At 39.2% G+C, this 24,482-nt stretch overlaps 3 protein-coding genes across 4 annotated transcripts in view; 2 read left to right on the top strand and 1 right to left on the bottom strand.

The window, feature by feature from the left end:
- LOC135350761 (serine/threonine-protein phosphatase 6 regulatory ankyrin repeat subunit B-like) overlaps window positions 1-24,482 on the top strand; it is a 248,755-nt gene that overhangs the window by 169,782 nt on the left and 54,491 nt on the right. Inside the window, exons 21-27 of the mRNA XM_064549592.1 lie at window positions 3,541-3,639; window positions 7,963-8,061; window positions 9,678-9,776; window positions 12,333-12,431; window positions 18,392-18,490; window positions 21,054-21,152; window positions 24,045-24,143. Coding sequence (XP_064405662.1) covers window positions 3,541-3,639; window positions 7,963-8,061; window positions 9,678-9,776; window positions 12,333-12,431; window positions 18,392-18,490; window positions 21,054-21,152; window positions 24,045-24,143 — 693 coding nt within the window. The remainder of the gene's footprint in view (window positions 1-3,540; window positions 3,640-7,962; window positions 8,062-9,677; window positions 9,777-12,332; window positions 12,432-18,391; window positions 18,491-21,053; window positions 21,153-24,044; window positions 24,144-24,482) is intronic.
- Window positions 1-24,482, top strand: part of LOC135350778 (uncharacterized) — a 52,880-nt gene that overhangs the window by 4,735 nt on the left and 23,663 nt on the right. The gene's annotated exons all lie outside the window — the stretch shown is intronic.
- LOC135350820 (RNA polymerase I-specific transcription initiation factor RRN3-like) overlaps window positions 1-24,482 on the bottom strand; it is a 46,977-nt gene that overhangs the window by 8,294 nt on the left and 14,201 nt on the right. The window lies entirely within an intron of this gene.

Genomic DNA, 24,482 nt, shown 5'->3' with positions numbered 1-24,482 from the left:
ATACAGTAGAACCTCGATTATCCGGACACCTTGGTTCCAGAAGCAGGCCGGATAAGTGAATATGCCGGATAATCGAATAGATAAACCACGCCTTGATCCACCCACTTTATTGATAAACAGCAGTGCCACATGGTTGTCTGCGCATGCGCAGAAGATAAGCAGGCATGTCTCCATGGTAACAGCTGCAACGCGCATGCGCGTTTGAGGGACACGCCCATTTTCTGATCTGATAACAAGAAAACTGCCAAGCCGGATAATCGAGGTTCCGGATAATGGAGGGCCGGATAATCGAGGTTCTACTGTAATAACTATTTTGTTATCGTTTACATTACAGTGGAGACAGTCCCCTCTCTACGCAGCCAGTTTCTATGGTCACCAGAAGTGTGTGGAGCTCTTGCTTGAAGCTGGGGCCATTGTTGATGTACAAGGAGAGGTGAGTGTACGAGTCAGTGTAGTTGTATCTAAGCAACCATAAGCTATAGTATTAAAGTAACTGTAAGTTAGCCATCGTTGCCGTGCATGGTATAACTGTATATGTTAGATTGTGATCAGTTGGCTGATGTAATCCAGTGAAATGTATTGGTTGTGTTTATGCAACTGTCAGTTTAAGATTCTAAAATTGATTTAAATACACGCTTGCATTCATTATTATATGCACATGCATGTGCCTTTAATTGAATTGCCACGTTTGTTTAGAAACGGTAGACTGTGCATATGCGTATTCAAAACAGGGCACTCTTTAATGTTCTAATAATTTTTGCCCTGGTTCACCCATTAAGAAATTCTTACAGTATCACAAACATGTATGCATTCAGTGCATGCATGCTACATGAACAATAATTTTATTATTATGGCTTCTTCCTCCTCCCCAAGCCCTTTCTGTTCTCTTGTACATGCTTCCTATCAACACAGAAAACTTAATTGGCTGGTCTCTTTCTAGTTCTTACAAATCTATACAAAGCACAGGGCTTGCACTAAAAATATTAGTATGACTGTCAAAAATGTCAGTCTGATTAATGTTTTGATCTGACAAGATATAATTTTGCTCTGACATGCAATCAACATAAAGGTGCAGGTCATACAATTTCTAGATTCTAATTATGTAGGCACACACATGCAGTCATTGGTTCTTGTGAATGAGGCTGGCAGCATAATCTCCAAAGTTGGACTCTCAAATATTACTTGAGCCATCAATAAACTCGTCCAAGTTTCTCAGGCCTGATAGCTTATCATGAAGCTTTGTAGAGAGAGACCCACCAGTCAAAGACAGAAACAGAGACAGAGAGAGAGAACAAACTAATAACTTCAGACAGTTGCTTGCTCTCAGCTAGCTAACTACGTACATTCAATGTACAGACATGAAGCAATTTATATTTCTTGGTCGTTTTCACTGATCCATTTATCCACACTTCTTGTTCTGAGCATAGATAGAGTAGAGTTTTACTCTATCTATGTTCCGAGTTACTTACTAGTACTCTGACAAGGGCTCCTACTAGTGCTATTCTAACGAACCCCTATATAGCGATCTCTGGCTAGCTCTACCATATGTGCTCCAACAAATTGTCTGACCAACACGTGCAATGATCGGACATGTGCACATAATGACCGGGTGTCATACTGTAATTTCGAGCCCTGAAAGTGACGGTCCCTATACGATAGCAAAACTGTATTGACTGTATGCAAAAAACGTACATATGAATGAGGTTGTAACGTATCAGAGTTATGCTCTCTAGTTGTTATACTTTTTGGTGTTCCCCTCAGCCAATCCTAGCAATTTTTCACATATACTTATTGTAGGTCTTTAGATCTACAAACAGTCCCTAGAAAAACGCTTGCTACTAGTATATACCCAAAACTGCATGATACTATAGATGCCCTGGGTTCACCCGTTAAGAAATTCTTACAGTATCACAAACATGTATGCATTCAGTGCATGCATGCTACATGAACAATATATTGTATTATTATGGCTTCTTCCTCCTCCCCAAGCCCTTTCTGTTCTTGTACATGCTTCCTATCAACGCAGAAAACTTAATTGGCTGGTCTCTTTCTAGCTCTTCGGAATGCTATAGGTCTGCCATATGTAACTTCTTTTCTACTACAAGAGATATTCACAGTATAGACTCCATCCTCGCTTAATCTTTTCCAACTACAAGTACATAACTAGCTGTAGATAGATGTGTACTATTATGGGCTAGCTCCAATGAGCACATGGGGCGTGCATGCATTAGTTTTACTAAACCACTCAATGGATGTTGTAAACGCTCGAATACACTCATGACGTGACTAAACGAGTGAGGCATTGTGTGTTTAATCGAGAATATTTCCCACCTACTACACTTTTGCCATGAAGTCTAGTGGGGTTTAATTGGCACCTCAGGGCTACAAGGGAAAATATAGCTCATAAATTGGCACCTCAAGCAATATGCAACAAAAATAAAATGATGGTGTTTTCGATGAATGAAGATGAATGAAATGTCTTGCATGAGAAACAAAATGTCATAAATGAAAACATAGAGTCGGGTGTAGTCTGTAGACTAGTTCATCAACAATTATGCTGTGTACTTGCAGAAGGAGCTGCTTTAGAGACACTCTGGGAGAGGGCTAGGGCTCAGGCTGAGCCTTGCTCACTAGCACTAGTACTGCCACGCCACTGCACTAGGCCTTTTTAGTTTCTAGCTGTATTCAAAGAAAAGAAGCCAGTTTAATAATAATATAGGAGTGGCTATTTTAAGCTTACCTTTTCTTGCTTACTAGAGCTGGTCTAGACACTGTCTAGAGCTAGCTGTGTTGTTTTTTCTGGCTGGTTGCTGCAGTAGGTATGTGGAGGGAGGGGCTGACTAATTGCACAGAGAGGGGGAGTGGCTCGTACCATTCGCTGGAGGGAGGGGCTGACTGCTCATATTCTGTCTAAGCTGCGCAAGGCTTTGAGTCGAGTGTGGACAGGAGCCCTGGTGTGGACGAGCTCTCTTTTTCCTAGTTGTCTTCTTAGTGTTGCTATGTGGTAGTCATGCAAGCTTATATAGCTGGATGCATAGCAACCAGTCAGCCAACCAGATGAGACATATATCAGTTAATACACAGTGCCTAGGGGTTTATGACAGTAAACCACACCTCCCCCTCGGGCTTACGCCCTCGTAGTCGGGAGGTTTACTGTCATAAACCCCTAATACCTATACGGTACCTTACGTATACATGTATATACAAATTATACATTGACTGGAAGTTAATAGAGTTTGGAAAGAATACATTCCTGTTGCATACGTATAACAAATGTGTAAGCCAGAACTGGCATATATACATGTAACCTGCACCCAGTACATGCAGTACACTACATGCCATTTCTATGTTAAGGCACCATGTCCTATAGCATTATTTCCTTTCAAGTAGTGGCACCACGCTTGCAAATTGGCAATTACCTAATTTCTTACCCTACCTAGATATTCACCAAATCGTCAAATTTATTCCGGGCCAAATTTACTCGCTATACATGATGTATTACGTATGTTCACCTGCTCATCCTCACTTGACTCTGTACAGGATGGAGCCTCCCCTCTCTACACAGCCAGTTTCTATGGTCACCAGAAGTGTGTGCAGCTCTTGCTTGAAGCTGGGGCCATTGTTGATGTACAAAATGAGGTGAGTGTACGAGTCAGTGTAGTTGTATTCATTATTTTGATTCCTAAATTTGAAATATAGTTCAAATAGACGCTCATGCATGTATACAGCAACGCTCATGTATACGTATGTCAATGTACAGTAAAATCTAATTTCCCGTTCCGTTTACGTACTACACATGTAAGTACGTTTGAAGCATTTCCGTTTTGATAGTTCCCGTTCCGTAAGTACATTTGTAGCATTTCCGTTTTGATAGTGCGTTGAATTTTATTGTACCGCCAAGTACATACGGCATTGCGTTTGCGTTTAAGAAACAATTAACGGCACACAAAGCGACGGTCCTACTGGCTTGTCGTATCTTTACTTTTTTATGTCGAAATAACACATGCTAAGCAATGTGCGCAAGATTATATCTACGTACTTCATTCAAAAATCGTTTGTAGTCTCTATATACAAGGAATAACTACAGTAACTGTATAATTATATATATCTTCTAATTCATCGAACACTTCCAGACACTTTTGGGCAATTTTCGTTGTTCTAATACAGTGAACACTCCATTTCACTTTTACTATCGGACAATACCGTATAACAGGAACATTTCACGTTTTTCGAGGGTAGAGTAGTGATGCAAAAATTAAAACCGGGATAACTCCCATGCAAAGCTATTGGTGGGTGTCATTGAAACGCAAATATTAGAACCCACAAACATTTTTGCTGAGGGCTCTGGAGCCAAATAGCGAAAATCTGCACCCGCACAAATTTTCCACTTTACGGTACCTTGAAAAGTTGAGATACATTCGATCCAAGCAATGTAGCTTTATACCCAGCAAGAGTGCAAGTTAGAGGATTAGATAGCTAGTGCAGCTCATCAACTTAGCTAGCTCGCATGCAGCTGCATAATTATTCCGGACACTTTGTGTGCTCTATAAAAATCTGTTCCAATTATATCCAGAAAATTTTCAAAATAATTATTTTTTGTTGTCCAATGAATTAGAACATAATACGGTACATAGAACTACGAACAGTCCTTACAAAACTGTATTGACTGTATGCAAAAAACTACCAGCGACAAACGTACATATGAATGACGTTGTATACGTAACGGAATTATGCTCTCGTACGCTCTCTAGTTTCTATGCCTTTTGGTGTTTTACCCCCGGCCAATCATAGCAATTTTTCACATTGCAAAAAATAATGTTTTTGTGGGTCTTTAGATCTACAAAAGCCTTGGCAAAACGCTTGCTAGCCATATCACACCACTAGCTCTTTACTTTATACCCAAAAAGTTTGTATAGATCCAGCTGTTAAATGGTACAAAAACACAAGAGTACGAATAAACGCGCTGTACATATGCTAGCGTACGTGATAGGGTACCATAAGCGTACTTGTATGTGGTAGAAACATGTATGTGGTAGAAACAGACCTTTTTAGACTGCACGTGCGCAACTTTTCAAACTACCGTATTTTTTCGAAGCATAGCGCTTTTCTAATTAAGCACCACTTTGATTCTCCCATTATCGTAATCTCGCAAACTTATTTTCACGAACAGTGAGGTTTTACTTAAAATACGTTCCTCACCCGCGACCTCGTTTCGAGGTTTAATTGTGCTTGTGGCCTAGCTGTGATAAAAACATTCATTTCGCATGCAGTTACCATACAAAAGAATTGTTTCTTGTGCATTAACATTTCATGTACATTTACGAACTATCAAATACATTCTAATACCATACAAGGAACAGCAGGTACATAACCTGCGGCAAAATTGGGTGATCGAAATTGTTCTGAGATTTGGAATAAAGGACGTATAGTTGTTCCCTGCATATACTTCTTGGAGGCAAGCAGAAAAACTTTTATATCCGCTCTTGGTACCAACAAAGAGTAGAATCTTCCTCACTGATAAAACTGCTTTTCTTCACTAAACCACACCGTGCAATTATTGTGAACACATAATATTTATCTACTGCGCATCCTCAAACTCAAAGGAACTCAATTGCGAATAAAACTAAAATCGCTCATGCGTAATTGGAAAGTGTTATGAATGTAATTGAAACATGGATTTTTCCATCTTCAGCAACTATTTTTAAGCCCATCCCACCTGTAGCTGCTTTGTAGCATGCAATTAGGGTGGGCGTAATCTCGGTAGAATACGGTACATGTACATAGCGTACCACATAGTCTCGTGTATATTAGCGTTTGCAACATCCATTGAGTGGTTTAGTGAAACTAATGCAAGCGCCCCTCAGTCTATTTCCATGCATGTGTTCATTGGAGCTAGCCCATAATAGTACACATCTATCTACAGTTATGTACTTGTAGTTGGAAAAGATTAAGCGAGGATGGAGTCTATCTCCCATAATAGTATCTACAGTTATATAGTTGGAGAAGCATTTTATTTTGTAACGAGGATGGAGTCTACTGTGACTGGTAGAAACCTATCAGTCCGAACAGCACAGTAATTAAGCTAGAGAGAGACCAACCAATTAAGAGTTCTGTGTTAATAGGAAGCATGTACACGAGTGGTGCAAACAGAAGGGGCATGCAAATGTAATTTCGAAAACTGTAGTTTTGCTCGAAATTAAGCCCCCCAGGTTATTTGGCTCGAATTTACACCCACTCATTAAGAAACTAAGTCTTTTCTGTCTGCATCTGAGGCCTTGAATATACAATGCATGGGCAAAGTAGCTAGGTATAAAGAAAAGTATACAAGTCAAGATTCTGTTCCTGTTCAGAGAAGATTGTCATTGTGTCTTATGCTTGCAAATTGGAGTAATTATTGGATCTAGCTATACGTATCTAGCTATATGACCGAATTAAATTCGCCTAAACTGTGCATGCCTCAAATGTAATCAACAACGCATGCAAAGCAAGATCACCAGTGACTAAATTCAATCGCTATGTACAACAGGTGAAAATAAATAGTGACTAAAATCGACTATCTTATCATACCCTATCATACATCCTACCACGCCCTACACTGGATTGTTCATCCACTACAACCTTTGTCCTACACTGGATTGTTCAGCCATCCTACCTTACTACCCTATTTTTTCGAAGCATAGCGCTTTCTAATTAAGCACCACTTTGATTCTCCCATTATCGTAATCTCGCAAACTTATTTTCACGAACAGTGAGGTTTTACTTAAAATACGTTCCTCACCCGCGACCTCATTTCGAGGCTTAATTGTGCTTGTGGCCTAGCTGTGATATAAACATTCATTTCGCATGCAGTTACCGTACAAAAGAATTGTTTCTTGTGCATTAACATTTCATGACATTTACGAACTATCAAACACATTCTAATACCATACAAAGAACAGCAGGTACATAACCTGCGGCAAAATTGGGTGATCGAAATTGTTCTGAGATTTGGGATAAAGGACATATAGTTGTTCCCTGCATATACTTCTTGGAGGCAAACATTATTATATCAGCTCTTGATACCAACAAAGAGTAGAATCTTACTCACTATAATAAAACTGCTTTTTTTCACTAAACCACACCGTGCAATTATTGTGAACACATAATATTTATCTACTGCGCATGCTCAAACTCAAAGGAACTCAATTGCGAATAAAACTAAAATCGTACTCGCTCATGCGTAATTGGAAAGCGTTATGAATGTAATTGAAACAAGATTTTTTCATCTTCAGTGGATTTGGATGCCCTTTCTGTTTGCACCACTCTTGTACATGCTTCCTATCAACACAGAACTCTTAATTCTATCTAGCTGACTGTGCTGTTCGGACTGACGTAATATAAATTCTCTTTCTATACCAGTCACAGTATAGACTTCATCTTCGTTTCAAAATATAGAAGCTTTCTCGATACGTATGTGTACTATTATGGGCTAGCTCCAATGAGCACATGCATGGAAATAGACTGAGGAGCGGATGCATTAAACCACTTAATGGATCTTGTAAACGCTCGAATATACACTCATGACGTGACTAAACGAGTGAGACTTGTGTGTTTAATCTAGACTGTACGGTACATTACGTACACCTGTATACAAATTATACATTGACTGGAAGTTAATAGAGTTTGGCAAGAATACATTCCTGTTGCATATAACAAATGTGTAAGTCAGAACTGGCATATATACATGTAACCTGCACCCAGTACATGCAGTACACTACATGCCATTTCTATGTTAAGGCACCATGTCCTATAGCATTATTTCCTTTCAAGTAGTGGCACCACGCTTGCAAATTGGCAATTACCTAATTTCTTACCCTACCTAGATATTCACCAAATCGTCAAATTTACTCCAGGCCAAATTTACTTGCTATACATGATGTATTACGTATGTTCACCTGCTCATCCTCACTTGACTCTGTACAGGATGGATTTACTGCGCTGATGGTAGCTGCTCAGAATGGCCACTGTGAAGTTGTTAGAATGTTGTTGGAGGCCAAAGCTGACGTCAACATAAAGGCTAATGTGAGTGACGTTAACTTCATGAGTTTAGTTAGCCTCTTTCACAGGCCTCCCATTGAAGAGAAAGCCTGCTACTGACCTCTTGCACATGCGCAACATTATTAAGCGAGTATAGTATTCCGTTGGTTTGTTTGTTTGTTTGTAATTTACTTAGTAGTTAGCTCTGCACTAGAACGCTAGCTATTCGTAGCTGCAAGAGTGAGAAGAGAGCTGCAAGGCTCTGCTAATGCAGCCATTAATTTTAGACTTGAACTTTTGGCATCAATCGTTTTTAACAACAATCATGGTCGATCATTACCCACTCTCTGAGTTTTTGCATGCAGCAAAATTAAATTGTTTATCATGTGTATAAAAGCTATTAGTAGCTGTAGCTTTGGCATCTCCACCGAGGCTGCGGTGCTTTCATTTTCTTTATTAGTATAGTAGACTTTCTAAAAGTTAGTATTAGATGGACGTGGCCTGTCCATATAGGCTAGTGTCAGCTTTCACTCCGTTCAGACGATTGTCATTCACACTGTTGCTGGCTGTGAGTTTTTTGTTAGCATAGCAGGCTAAGGTAGCTATCAGATGGGCTAGAAACTTTCCATCAAACTTTCTATCTACTTCCTTCAATCCACTTTCGTTCGTTATGATGTCATTGTTTACTGAGCATACACGTTGTATCCTGGGTTAGCCGGTATCTGGCTAATGGTTAGCGCATGCGCAAGCAGTCACTACCAGGCCCACTCTCAGAGGAAGTGCGGCCTGGGATCGAGGCTATAGAGTTGAGTCTGTGTTCTATTGATCGGTTACTGGAGTCATATACACACTGTACATTGACTGGTCCGTAGTTATTTTGGAAATCAGAATTCATAATAATTGTAGAGTACTTATACAATGTGCTCTCCATAAACGTCTGTAGGATACTTACATGTACATGTGTAAGTGTTCTCTTAGTCCCAGAGAATAGTCAATTCTCATACACTACACATAATAATAATTATACCACTATAGGCTAGAGATTAATTAAGTTAGAGGTTATAGCATCAGTATCTACCATCATTATGTAGGACCAGTCTGAGAATTATAACATGCACGATCTACCGAATATTGTAAATTGCATGTAAGCTATTACAGACAAGTTTGGTTAACGACACGTACTATACATTACATTTACAGTACATACGCTACGCAAGTTTTAGATAAGATTTTACGAGTGCCATAATTATCTCAAAAATGATATGAGCGTCTGTCTATCAATAATTATACATAGAAGAAGAAAAAGTAAAGCCTGGGGACGAGGCTACACTTTAGTAAACGAGTAAGCACAGAGTATACGGTACGTCTATTTACAAATTTGCATTTATTGGTAATTAGTAGAGTTTGGCAAGAATGCAGAATGCTGATATCCATACTTTCCTATTTGTAAATAGACGTTCCGTATACTCTGTGTTTACTCGTTTAGTCGTGCCATGTATGAGTATATATTTGAGCGTTTGCAGCATTCATTGAGTGTTTTATTTAGACTATTATGTACATGTGCATATACCTTGATTTTAATTTACTCCAGGCCAAATTTACTCGCTATACATGATGTATTACGTATGTTCACCTGCTCATCCTCACTTGACTCTGTACAGGATGGATTTACTGCGCTGATGGTAGCTGCTCAGAATGGCCACTGTGAAGTTGTTAGAATGTTGTTGGAGGCCAAAGCTGACGTCAACATAAAGACTAATGTGAGTGACGTTAGTTATTGGTGTGTTTGTGCACTAGTAGCTACTTCATGAGTTTAGTTAGCCTCTTTCACAGGCCTCCCATTGAAGAGAAAGCCTGCTACTGACTGCTTGCACATGCGCAACATTATTAAGCGAGTATAGTATTCCATTGCATGGTTTGTTTGTTTGTTTGTAATTTATGAGCCTGCACTTGGATGCCATAGCTCTGCATTTACAGCCATCACACAACAAGTTATTAGTTTTAATAATGGCATATATTTCGATGTTAAAGCTTCGTCATCGTATAAAAGCAAGCAAAAGCTAAGAAGCTTAAACTTGCACGTTGCCTATAGACACACGACATTTATTCGAGTAGATCTACATAATTTTTTTCAGTTTTTAGCGGTCCCTATATTAAAAGTAGAATTGTAAGGTGTTGCTTTTTTACTCCGTTGGTTTTTATAGATCTATTTATTCATGTCAACAGCCGAGGGTTAGCACCTCAGTGCTCTAGTTATCTTGTGTTACTTGGTATCTGGTTGGTTAGCGCATGCGGATTGGAGTTATGCTCTCGTCTGATAGGTTGTCTCCACGCTTATTTTGGTGTTTCTCCCGGCCAATCCTAGCAATTTTTCACGTTGTAAATGTTTTTCTAGTCGCTTGTAGGTTTGTTGTACAGCTATAATTATGCCTCAGTGCGCATGCGCAAGCGAGGTATACAGTAGTGTGTGTGTGTGTGTGTGTGTGTGTGTGTGTGTGTGTGTGTGTGTGTGTGTGTGTGTGTGTGTGTGTGTGTGTGTGTGTGTGTGTGTGTGTGTGTGTGTGTGTGTGTGTGTGTGTGTGTGTGTGTGTGTGTGTGTGGACTGCTACAGCTGCTCAGGATGAATAAGTGCAAGTAAGAGTTTCTATAGGCTTTTAGTCATGTTTACTTGGATTATAATTCGTGGATATGCGAAATAATGCTTCGTTCTCGAGTTATGCCTAGTTTTGCTTACTTGGAATGCCTTTTCAGAAGAGCACGTTTTCAAACTTGTTTACCGAATGTTGCTACTCTACTTAGTAGTTAGCTCTGCACTAGAACGCTAGCTATTCGTAGCTGCAAGAGTGAGAAGAGAGCTGCAAGGCTCTGCTAATGCAGCCATTAATATTAGACTTGGCATCAATCGTTTTTAACAACAATCATGGTTGATCATTACCCACTCTCTGAGTTTTTGCATGCAGCAAAATTAAATTGTTTATCATGTGTATAAAAAGCTATTAGTAGCTTTATGTTATGTAGCTTTGGCATCTCCACTGAGGCATCAGCACCTGCAGTGCTTTCATTTTCTTTATTAGTATAGTAGACTTTCATAAAAGTTAGTATTAGATGGACGTGCATGGCCTGTCCATATAGGCTAGTGTCAGCTTTCACTCCGTTCAGACGATTGTCATTCACACTGTTAATTGCTGGTTGTGAGTTTTTTGTTAGCATAGCAGGCTACGGGTAGCTATCAGCTCTTTCTCAGATGGGCTAGAAACTTTCAATCAAACTTTTTATCCACTTCCTTCAATCCACTTTCGTTCGTTATGATGTCATTGTTTACTGAGCATACACGTTGTTATCCTGCGTTAGCCGGTATCTGGCTAATGGTTAGCGCATGCGCAAGCAGTCACTACCAGGCCCACTCTCAGAGGAAGTGCGGCCTGGGATCGAGGCTATAGAGTTGAGTCTGTGTGCTATTGATCGCCGGGTTACTGGAGTCATATACACACTGTTGATTGACTGGTACGTAGTTATTTTGGAAATCGCAATTGTTCAAATCTGAATTCATAATAATTGTAGAGTACTTATACAATGTGCTCTCCATAAAACGTCTGTAGGATACTTACATGTACATGTGTAAGTGTTCTCTTAGTCCCAGAGAATAGTCAATTCTCATACACTACACATAATAATAATTATACCACTATAGGCTAGAGATTAATTAAGTTAGAGGTTATAGCATCAGTATCTACCATCATTATGTAGGACCAGTCTGAGAATTATAACATGCACGATCTACCGAATATTGTAAATTGCATGTAAGCTATTACAGACAAGTTTGGTTGATGACACGTACTATACATTACATTTACAGTACATACGCTACGCAAGTTTTACATAAGATTTTACGAGTGCCATAATTATCTCAAAAATGATATGAGCGTCTGTCTATCAATAATTATACATAGAAGAAGAAAAAGTAAAGCCTGGGGACGAGGCTACACTTTATTATTTATTCATAATTATTCATTATAGTTTGAGTCTTGTTCAATCAGCCTACCAACTAGAGAGTGGTGATGTCATTAGGGTAGTGGAATGGGTCCAGGTGACTGGGAGTGTCTGGTTATTGAGTGAACTAAATTGTGCAACACCTTGTTTATAATAATTTCGTTGTCGGGAGCCTATAACCTTTTACTTAATTAGCTATCAGTTCTGGTCAAAATGTGTAGCGTCTAACGAAAGAATAGCTGTGTCAGTAGGTGCATGGGTCAATAGTCTATTAATAGAAACATGACGGGTACATGCACTGTTTTTGTTTACATGACATTCTACAGACTGGAGAGTCTCCTCTCTACTTAGCCAGTTTTGATGGTCACCAGAAGTGTGTGCAGCTCTTACTTGAAGCTGGGGCCATTGTTGATGTACAACAAGATGTGAGTGTACGAGTCAGTGTAGTTGTATTCAATTCTTGAATTTGAAATATAGCTCAAATAGACGCTTATGTATACGTCAATATGTACCATAAAAGCAAAGTTCCCGTTCCGTTTACGTACTACACATGTAAGTACGTTTGAAGCATTTTCGTTTTGATAATGCATTGAATTGTGTCGTACCGTTTCAAAGTACCGTACCCTCGCGAAAATAAGCCCATCTTGAATAAACGCCCATCCCCTCTTTTGCTTCGAAGTTCTTGCACGAGGGTATTTTCACTCGATTATAAGGCTACCCAGAATAAGAAGTTGAGCATGCGCAGTAGCTGAATGCCACATGTTCACTATTAATTTTAGTGAAGAAAGTAAGTTTTAGGTAGTAGCTAGTAAGACTATACTCCTTGCTGGACCAAGATCAGACATTATAACTTTCTCTGTATGGATCTGTTTGCCCCCTGAAGATGTATATGCAGGGAACAAGTAGTCCTATATGCTGAGAAAGGAAAACACAAGTCCAAGAAAGTTATCACACAGGCTAATTTTGCAGGTTACCTTGCCTTGGTTTTCGGAAACAAAGTACCTGATAGCTGCTCTGTAGGAGTATGACCTACCATCCTTCGAGAAGTTTCTGCTACATCTAACATCAACGAATAGAGCCAGAGTCCACTTCTTATGTTCATTCTCTTGTCATGCTTTAATCATACTCATGCATTAGTTTATAACATTGTTGTTGTATAAAATGTTCATACTATGTATTAAAATGAAAATACAATAAATTAATAAAGAATTGGCATAGAGCAAAGTGTAAACCTCGATTTGAGGCAGGGGGTGGGCGTATGTTCGAATGAAAACTCGCCGTTCGCAATTAAACGCCCAGTCCCCTAATAAGCCTAGACTTCTTGCAGAAAAGGGTGGGCGTATTTTCGCGAGGGTACGGTACATATGGCATTGTGTTTGCGTTTAAGAAATGATTAATGGCACACAAAGCGCAGGGCTCGCACTAAAAATATTAGCATGACTCAAAATGTCAATGTTTTGATCTGACAACATGTAATTTTGCTCTGACATGCAATCAACATAAAGGTGGCCATACAATTTCTAGATTCAATTATATAGGCACCAGGGCCGTAGATAGCTTAGGTGTGCAGGGGTGGCAAAATAACATCAGCTAAACATTTTTACAAAAAAAAAAAGGTCAACTGTTATATTTCATATCCTCTGAGTATGGCAACTTCCAACTTCACCAACTTAGACCAACTAAAACAAGGTAGCTTGAGCTAGAAAGGTACTCCTGCTTCCAGAGGCACAGTGAAGCTCAGAATTTTACCTAGATCATCACTCGTTTTCAACAGTCAGCATGCGCATCAGATAGCCCTGCCCACATCTCAATTTCATTACAAATCATTGGGCATGTGCAGATCTGGCACACACACCTAGAATGCCAAGGGGGCAACTGCCCCCCCTGCCCCCTGCTGTCTACGGCCCTGGGCACACATGCAGTCATTGGTTCTTGTGCATGAGGCTGGCAGCATGATCTCTGAAGTTGGACTCTTGAATATTCCTTGAGCCATCAATAAACTCGTCCAAGTTTCTCAGGCCTGATATATCTTATCATAAAGCTTTGTAGAGAGAGACTCACCAGTCAAAGACAGGGACCCTTCAGCCAGAGAGAGAGAGAACAAACTAAGAACTTCAGACAGTTGCTTTCTCTCAACTAGCTAACTACGTACATTCAATGTACAGACATGAAGCAATTTATATTTCTTGGTCGTTTTCACTGATCCATTTATCCACACTTCTTGTTTTGAGCATAGATAGAGTAGAGTTTTACTCTATCTATGTTCCGAGTTACTAGTACTCTGACAAGGGCTCCTACTAGTGCTATTCTAACTAACCCCTATATAGCGATCTCTGGCTAGCTCTGTGCTCCAACAAATTGTCTGACTAACACGTGCAATGATCGGACATGTGCACATAATGACCGGGTGTCATACTGTAATTTCGAGCCCTGAAAGCGACGGTCCCTATACGATAGCAAAACTGTATTGACTGTATGCAAAAAACGTACATATGAATGAGGTTGTAACGGATCAGAGTTATGCTCCCTAGTTTTTATGCTTTTTGGTGTTCCCCTGGCCAATCCTAGCAATTTTTCACATGCATGTTTTTGTGGGTCTTTAGATCTACAAACAGTCCCTAAAAAAACGCTTGCTAGCCATATCACACAACTAGCTCTTTACTTATACCCAAAAGTTCACGATACTATATAGATCCAGCTGTTAAATGGTACAAAACACAAGAGTACAAAATAAACGCACTGTATACAAATGCTAGCGTACTTTCAGCGCTTATTTTTGCCCCTTATCAACGTGCTACATACATACTATGTAAAAATAACGGGAACTGTATGTTGACTGCTACTGTATGTATGTGCCATTGTTTGTAGAAACAGCCCTTTTTAGACTGTGCACGTGTGCAACTACCGTATTTCTTCAAAATATGGCACCCTTCTAATTAAGTACCACTTTGGTCCCATTATCGTAATCTCGCAAACTTATTTTCGCAAACAGTGAAATTTTACTTAAAATACATTTTTCAAGTACCCGCGACCTCGTTTCGAGGTTTAATTGTGCTTGTGGCCTAGCTGTGATATAAACATTCATTTCACTGATAGCAGTTACCATACAAAAGAATTATTTCTTGTACATTAATTTATACGCTTATATTTGAGAATGCGCCGTCATTTTCGAGCCCCATCTAGTAACCGGATGTCTCTGTGATGAGAGCAGACTCATAAGCTATAGCTAGGAAGTGAGCAAGCAGGCAACCCTAATGGATCTATAATATTATATACTACAGTTCATTTTACTTAAACATTTAAATTCATATTGACCAGGAACTGGAACAAAAAGACCTCATCTTTGTCTCACGTTTTCTCTGCATGCCCATAGAGTCTTTCTGGATGGATTTTATCAGCTATATAGCTACCTGTACAAGCTAGCTAGCTCATAGATAACAAAATTAGCTCTAAAATTAATGTTCACTAATATCCTTCGCATAATTAGAAAAGCGCTTCAATTCGAGTACAAAAAAACCTGCAGTTGAGCATGCGCTTAAAATAAAGATGTTTATAGTGGAGTAAGCGCTAATAGTCCAGTGTCTACGGTATACACGGAATACCATGTAACCTGCAAAATTGGGTGATCGAAATTGTTCTGGGATTTGTTAAAGGATGTAGTTGTTCCCTGCATAATTATACTTCTTGGAGGCAAGCAGAAAAACTTTTATATTCGCTCTTGGTATACCAACAAAGAGTAGAATCTTCCTCACTAATAAAACTGCTTTTCTTCACTAAACCACACCGTACAATTATTGTGAACACATTATAGTTATCATGCTCAAACTTAAAGGATTTTAATTACGAATAAGACTAAAATCGCTCATGCGTAATTGGAAAGCGTTATGAATGTAATTGAAGCATGGATTTTTCCATCTTCAACAACTATTTTTAAGCCCACCCCACCTGTAGCTGCTTTGTAGCATGCAATTAGGGTGGGCGTAATCTCGGTAGAATACGGTACATGTATGTAACGTACCACATAGTCTCGTGTATATTCGAGCGTTTGCAACATCCATTGACTGGTTTAGTGAAACTAATGCAAGCGCCCCTCAGTCTATTTCCATGCATGTGTTCATTGGAGCTAGCCCATAATAGTACACATCTATCTACAGTTATGTACTTGTAGTTTGAAAAGATTAAGCGAGGATGGAGTCTATCTCCCATAATAGTATCTACAGTTATATAGTTGGAGAAGCATTTTATTTTGTAACGAGGATGGAGTCTACTGTGACTGGTAGAAACCTATCAGTCCGAACAGCACAGTAATTAAGCTAGAGAGAGACCAACCAATTAAGAGTTCTGTGTTGATAGGAAGCATGTACACGAGTGGTGCAAAATGAAAATCTGCACCCGCGCAAATTTTCCACTTTACGGTTCCTTGAAAAGTTGAGATACATTTGATCCAAGCAATGTAGCTTTATAGCCAGCAAGAGTGCAAGTTAGATAGCTTTGAGGATTAGATACTCTGATATGTCAGTCTGCTTAAGCAGACATATCCGCTGGGAGAGAGCATCATGTTCTATTTAGAGTAAGTTATTAGCCTATAAAAATAAAAATGTCACTTATTGTCAGCTGTAAGACTAAGTTTTGTGCAAAATCTCACCTTTGGCCAAAGAAGTGGCTCTCTCCCAGCAGATATGTCTGCTTAAGCCTTTGAACTACCTACTACACTAAGAATTAAGAGCTAAAAGGAAGGTTTAGAACACCGTTTTTAGAACTAAAAAAGATCAGTAGCTGCACAAAATTTTTACACACAAAACATATTAAAAATCTTGGGCGTGGCTGCGTTTTAGCTGATTCAGCAATAATTGAAGGTCCCAGTCCTTAATATACCTGAGTAGCTAGTGCAGCTCATCAACTTAGCTAGCTCGCATGCAGCTGCATAATTATTCCAGACACTTTGCGTGCTCTATAAAAATCTGTTCCAATTATATCCAGAAAATTTTCAAAATAATAATTTTTTGTTGTCCAATGAATTAGAACATAATACGGTACATAGAACTACGAACAGTCCTTACAAAACTGTATTGACTGTATGCAAAAAACTACCAGCGACAAACGTACATATGAATGACGTTGTATACGTAAAGGAATTATGCTCTCGTACGCTCTCTAGTTTCTATGCCTTTTGGTGTTTTACCCCCGGCCAATCATAGCAATTTTTCACATTGCAAAAAATAATGTTTTTGTGGGTCTTTAGATCTACAAAAGCCTTGGCAAAACGCTTGCTAGCCATATCACACCACTAGCTCTTTACTTTATACCCAAAAAGTTTGTATAGATCCAGCTGTTAAATGGTACAAAAACACAAGAGTACGAATAAACGCACTGTACATATGCTAGCGTACGTGATAGGGTACCATAAGCGTACTTGCTACTGTATGTATGTGGTAGAAACAGACCTCTTTAGACTGCATTATTATATGCACATGCATGTGCCTTTAATGGAATTGCCACGTTTGTTTAGAAACGGTAGACGGTGCATGTGCGTGATTCAAAACAGGGCACTCTTTAATGTTCTTTGCCCTGGGTTCACCCGTTAAGAAATTCTTACAGTGTCACAAACATGTATGCATTCAGTGCATGCATGCTACACAATAATTATTGTATTATTATGGCTTCTTCCTCCTCCTCATGCCCTTTCTGTTCTTGTACATGCTTCTTATTAACACAGAAAACTTAATTGGCTGGTCTCTTTCTAGCTCTTCGGAATGCTATAGGTTTGCAATGTTACTTCTTTTTCTACTACAAGAGACATTCACAGTATAGACTCCATCCTCGCTTAATCTTTTTGAAACTACAACTACATAACTGTAGATAGATGTGTACTATTATGGGCTAGCTCCAATTAGCACATGCATGAAAATATACTGACGGGCGCATGCATTAGTTTCACTAAACCACTCAATAGATGTTGTAAACGCTCGAATATACACTCATGATGCGACTAAACGAGTGTGGCATTGTGTGTTTAATCGAGACTATACGGTACGTTACGTATACATGCATACAAATTATACATTGACTGGAAGGTTAATAGAGTTTCGCAAGAATACATTCCTGTTGCATATAACAAATGTGTAAGCCAGAACTGGCATATATACATGTAACCTGCACCCAGTACATGCAGTACACTACATGCCATTTCTATGTTAAGGCACCATGTCCTATAGCATTATTTCCTTTCAAGTAGTGGCACCACGCTTGCAAATTGGCAATTACCTAATTTCTTACCCTACCTAGATATTCACCAAATCGTCAAATTTACTCCAGGCCAAATTTACTTGCTATACATGATGTATTACGTATGTTCACCTGCTCATCCTCACTTGACTCTGTACAGGATGGATATACTGCGCTGATAGTAGCTGCTCAGAATGGCCACTGTGAAGTTGTTAGAATGTTGTTGGAGGCCAAAGCTGACGTCAACATAAAGACTAATGTGAGTGACGTTAGTTATTGGTTGTGTTTGTGCACTAGTAGCTACTTCATGAGTTTAGTTAGCCTCTTTCACAGGCCTCCCATTGAAGAGAAAGCCTGTTACTGACTGCTTGCACATGCGCAACAGTATTAAGCGAGTATAGTATTCCGTTGGTTTGTTTGTTTGTTTGTAATTTATGAGCCTGCACTTGGATGCCATAGCTCTGCGTTTACAGCCATCACACAACAAGTTATTAGTTTTAATAATGGCATATATTTCGATGTTAAAGCTTCGTCATCGTATAAAAGCAAGCAAAAGCTAAGCTTGAACTTGCACGTTGCCTATAGACACACGACCTTTATTCGAGTAGATTTACATAATTTTTTTCAGGTAAAGTAATTTTTTAGCGGTCTCTATATTAAAAGTAGAATTGTAAGTTGTTGCTTTTTTACTCCGTTAGTTTTTATAGATCTATTTATTCATGTCAACAGCCGAGGGTTAGCACTTCAGTGCTCTAGTTATCTTGCGTTAGCCGGTATCTGGTTGGTTAGCGCATGCGGATTGGAGTTATGCTCTCGTCTGATAGGTTGTCTCCACGCTTATTTTGGTGTTTCTCTTGGCCAATCCTAGCAATTTTTCACGTTGTAAATGTTTTTCTAGTCGCCTGTAGGTTTGTTGTACAGCTATAATTATGCCTCGGTGCGCATGTGCAAGCGAGGTATACGGTAGAGTGTGTGTGTGTGTGTGTGTGTGTGTGTGTGTGTGTGTGTGTGTGTGTGTGTGTGTGTGTGTGTGTGTGTGTGTGTGCGTGCGTGCGTGCGTGCGTGCGTGCGTGCGTGCGTGCGTGCGTGTGTGTGGACTGCTACAGCTGCTCAAGGATGAATCAAATGCAAGTAAGAGTTTCTATAGGCTTCTAGTCATGTTCACTTGGATTTTAATTCGTGGATTTGCGAAATAATGCTTCGTTCTCGAGTTATGCCTAGTTTTGCTTACTTAATGCCATTGCAGCCTTTTCAGAAGAGCACGTAGTCAAACCTGTTTACCGAGTGTTGCTACTCTACTTAGTAGTTAGCTCTGCACTAGAACGCTAGCTATTTGTAGCTGCAAGAGTGAGAAGAGAGCTGCAAGGCTCTGCTAATGCAGCCATTAATTTTAGACTTGAACTTTTGGCATCAATCGTTTTTAACAACAATCATGGTCGATCATTACCCACTCTCTGAGTTTTTGCATGCAGCAAAATTAAATTGTTTATCATGTGTATAAAAGCTATTAGTAGCTTTATGTTATGTAGCTTTGGCATCTCCACCGAGGCATCAGCGCACCTGCGGTGCTTTCATTTTCTTTATTAGTATAGTAGACTTTCAAAAGTTAGTATTAGATGGACGTGGCCTGTCCATATAGGCTAGTGTCAGCTTTCACTCCGTTCAGACGATTGTCATTCACACTGTTGCTGGCTGTGAGTCAGCATAGCAGGCTAAGGGTAGCTATCAGATGGGCTAGAAACTTTCAATCAAACTTTCTATCTACTTCCTTCAATCCACTTTCGTTCGTTATGATGTCATTGTTTACTGAGCATACACGTTGTTATCCTGCGTTAGCCGGTATCTGGCTAATGGTTAGCGCATGCGCAAGCAGTCACTACCAGGCCCACTCTCAGAGGAAGTGCGGCCTGGGATCGAGGCTATAGAGTTGAGTCTGTGTGCTATTGATCGGTTACTGGAGTCATATACACACTGTTCATTGACTGGTACGTAGTTATTTTGGAAATCACAATTGTACAAATCAGAATTCATAATAATTGTAGAGTACTTATACAATGTGCTCTCCATAAACGTCTGTAGGATACTTACATGTACATGTGTAAGTGTTCTCTTAGTCCCAGAGAATAGTCAATTCTCATACACTACACATAATAATAATTATACCACTATAGGCTAGAGATTAATTAAGTTAGAGGTTATAGCATCAGTATCTACCATCATTATGTAGGACCAGTCTGAGAATTATAACATGCACGATCTACCGAATATTGTAAATTGCATGTAAGCTATTACAGACAAGTTTGGTTAACGACACGTACTATACATTACATTTACAGTACATACGCTACGCAAGTTTTAGATAAGATTTTACGAGTGCCATAATTATCTCAAAAATGATATGAGCGTCTGTCTATCAATAATTATACATAGAAGAAGAAAAAGTAAAGCCTGGGGACGAGGCTACACTTTAGTAAACGAGTAAGCACAGAGTATACGGTACGTCTATTTACAAATTTGCATTTATTGGTAATTAGTAGAGTTTGGCAAGAATGCAGAATGCTGATATCCATACTTTCCTATTTGTAAATAGACGTTCCGTATACTCTGTGTTTACTCGTTTAGTCGTGCCATGTATGAGTATATATTTGAGCGTTTGCAGCATTCATTGAGTGTTTTATTTAGACTATTATGTACATGTGCATATACCTTGTACCCTGCATTCTGTGTTACGACACAATAATTATGCACTCAATATCAGTTCTGACACAATAATTGATGTATTACGTATGTTCACCTGCTCATCCTCACTTGACTCTGTACAGAATGGAGTCTCCCCTCTCTACACAGCCAGTTTCTATGGTCACCAGAAGTGTGTGCAGCTCTTGCTTGAAGCTGGGGCCATTGTTGATGTACAAAAAGAGGTGAGTGTACGAGTCAGTGTAGTTGTATTCATTCCTGAATTTAAAGTATAGCTCAAATAGACGCTCACGTATATGTAAATGTACAGTAAAAGCCGAAGTTCCCGTTCTGTTTACGTACTACACATTGTAAGTACATTTGGAGCATTTCCGTTTTGATAGTGCGTTGAATTTTATTGTACCGCAAAGTACATACGGCATTGCGTTTGCGTTTAAGAAACAATTAACGGCACACAAAGCGACGGTCCTACTGGCTTGTCGTATCTTTACTTTTTTATGTCGAAATAACACATGCTAAGCAATGTGTGCAAGATTATATCTACGTACTTCATTCAAAAATCGTTTGTAGTATCTACAAGAAATAACTACAGTAACTGTATAATTATATATATCTTCTAATTCATCGAACACTTCCAGACACTTTTGGGAAATTTTCGTTGTTCTAATACAGTGAACACTCCATTTCACTTTTAATATCCGGACAATACCGTATAACAGGAACATTTCACGTTTTTCGAGGGTAGAGTAGTGATGCAAAAATTAAAACAGGGATAAACTCCCATGCAAAGCTATTGGTGGGTGTCATTGAAACGTGAATATTAGAACCCACAAATATTTCTACTGAGGGCTCTGGAGCAAAATAGCGAAAATCTGCACCTGCACAAATTTTCCACTTTACGGTACCTTGAAAAGTTGAGATACATTCGATCCAAGCAATGTAGCTTTATAGCCAGCAAGAGTGCAAGTTAGATAGCTTTGAGGATTAGATAGCTAATGCAGCTCATCAACTTAGCTAGCTCGCATGCAGCTGCATAATTATTCCGGACACTTTGCGTGCTCTATAAAAATCTGTTCCAATTATACCCAGAAAATTTTCAAAATAATAATTTTTTGCTGTCCAATGAATTAGAACATAATACGGTACATAGAACTACGAACAGTCCTTACAAAACTGTATTGACTGTATGCAAAAAACTACCAGCGACAACGTACATATGAATGACGTTGTATACGTAACGGAATTATGCTCTCGTACGCTCTCTAGTTTCTATGCCTTTTGGTGTTTTACCCCCGGCCAATCATAGCAATTTTTAACATTGCAAAAAATAATGTTTTTGTGGGTCTTTAGATCTACAAAAGCCTTGGCAAAACGCTTGCTAGCCATATCACACCCCTAGCTCTTTACTTTATACCCAAAAAGTTTGTATACGTAGATCCAGCTGTTAAATGGTACAAAAATACAAGAGTACGAATAAACGCGCTGTACACATGCTAGCGTACGTGATAGGGTACCATAAGCGTACTTGCTACTGTATGTATGTGGTAGAAACAGACCTCTTTAGACTGCATGTGCGCAACTTTTCAAACTACCGTATTTTTTCGAAGCATAGCGCTTTTCTAATTAAGCACCACTTTGATTCTCCCATTATCGTAATCTCGCAAACTTATTTTCACGAACAGTGAGGTTTTACTTAAAATACGTTCCTCACCCGCGACCTCGTTTCGAGGCTTAATTGTGCTTGTTGCCTAGCTGTGATATACCGTAAACGTTGAAATTTTCGACGGGTGTTTAATTTCGTTTTTTTCGTCCTTGGACTCAACGCACGAAATTAATATAATTAGCCACACCTACGTTAATATAACGGACGAAAATTTATGCGCACGAAATTTAAGAATTGTGGGCCTAGTGCAGAAAGTGCGAAATTTTGATGCGTCGAAAATTTCAACGTTTACGGTAAACATTTATTTCGCATGCAGTTACCAAACAAAAGAATTGTTTCTTGTGCATTACATTACATGTACATTTACGAACTATCAAACACATTCTAATACCATACAAGGAACAGCAGGTACATAACCTGCGGCAAAATTGGGTGATCGAAATTGTTCTGAGATTTGGGATAAAGGACGTATAGTTGTTCCCTGCATATACTTCTTGGAGGCAAACAGAAAAACTTATTATATCAGCTCTTGATACCAACAAAGAGTAGAATCTTACTCACTATAATAAAACTGTTTTTTTTCACTAAACCACACCGTGCAATTATTGTGAACACATGATATTTATCTACTGCGCATGCTCAAACTCAAAGGAACTTAATTGCGAATAAAACTAAAATCGTACTCGCTCATGCGTAATTGGAGAGCGTTATGAATGTAATTGAAGCATGGATTTTTCCATCTTCAGTAACAATTTGGATTTGCATGCCCTTTCTGTTTGCACCACTCTTGTACATCCTTCCTATCAACAAAGAACTCTTAATTCTATCTAGCTGACTGTGCTGTTCGGACTGACGTAATATAAATTCTCTTTCTATACCAGTCACAGTAGACTTCATCTTCGTTTCAAAATATAGAAGCTTTCTCGATACGTATGTGTACTATTATGGGCTAGCTCCAATGAGCACATGCATGGAAATAGACTGAGGAGCGGATGCATTAGTTTCACTAAACCACTTAATGGATGTTGTAAACGCTCGAATATACACTCATGACGTGACTAAACGAGTGAGACATTGTGTATTTAATCTAGACTGTACGGTACATTACGTACACCTGTATACAAATTATACATTGACTGGAAGTTAATAGAGTTTGGCAAGAATACATTCCTGTTGCATATTACAAATGTGTAAGCCAGAACTGGCATATATACATGTAACCTGCATCCAGTACATGCAGTACACTACATGCCATTTCTATGTTAAGGCACCATGTCCTATAGCATTATTTCCTTTCAAGTAGTGGCACCACGCTTGCAAATTGGCAATTACCTAATTTCTTACCCTACCTAGATTTTCACCAAATCGTCAAATTTACTCCAGGCCAAATTTACTTGCTATACATGATGTAGTACGTATGTTCACCTGCTCATCCTCACTTGACTCTGTACAGGATGGAGGCACTGCGCTGATGGCAGCTGCTCAGAATGGCCACTGTGAAGTTGTTAGAATGTTGTTGGAGGCCAAAGCTGACGTCAACATAAAGACTAATGTGAGTGACGTTAGTTATTGGTTGTGTTTGTGCACTAGTAGCTACTTCATGAGTTGAGTTAGCCTCTTTCACACGCCTCCCATTGAAGAGAAAGCCTGCTACTGACTGCTTGCACATGCGCAACATTATTAAGCGAGTATAGTATTCCGTTGGTTTGTTTGTTTGTTTGTAATTTATGAGCCTGCACTTGGATGCCATAGCTCTGCGTTTACAGCCATCACACAACAAGTTATTAGTTTTAATAATGGCATAATTAAGCTAAGAAGCTTAAACTTGCACGTTGCCTATAGACACACGACCTTTATTCGAGTAGATCTACATGATTTTTTTCAGGTAAAG

The sequence above is a fragment of the Halichondria panicea genome, chromosome 17 (genome assembly GCF_963675165.1).
Source record: "Halichondria panicea chromosome 17, odHalPani1.1, whole genome shotgun sequence".
Taxonomy (NCBI): domain Eukaryota; kingdom Metazoa; phylum Porifera; class Demospongiae; order Suberitida; family Halichondriidae; genus Halichondria; species Halichondria panicea.
This window is presented reverse-complemented; position numbering and strand designations above follow the sequence as displayed.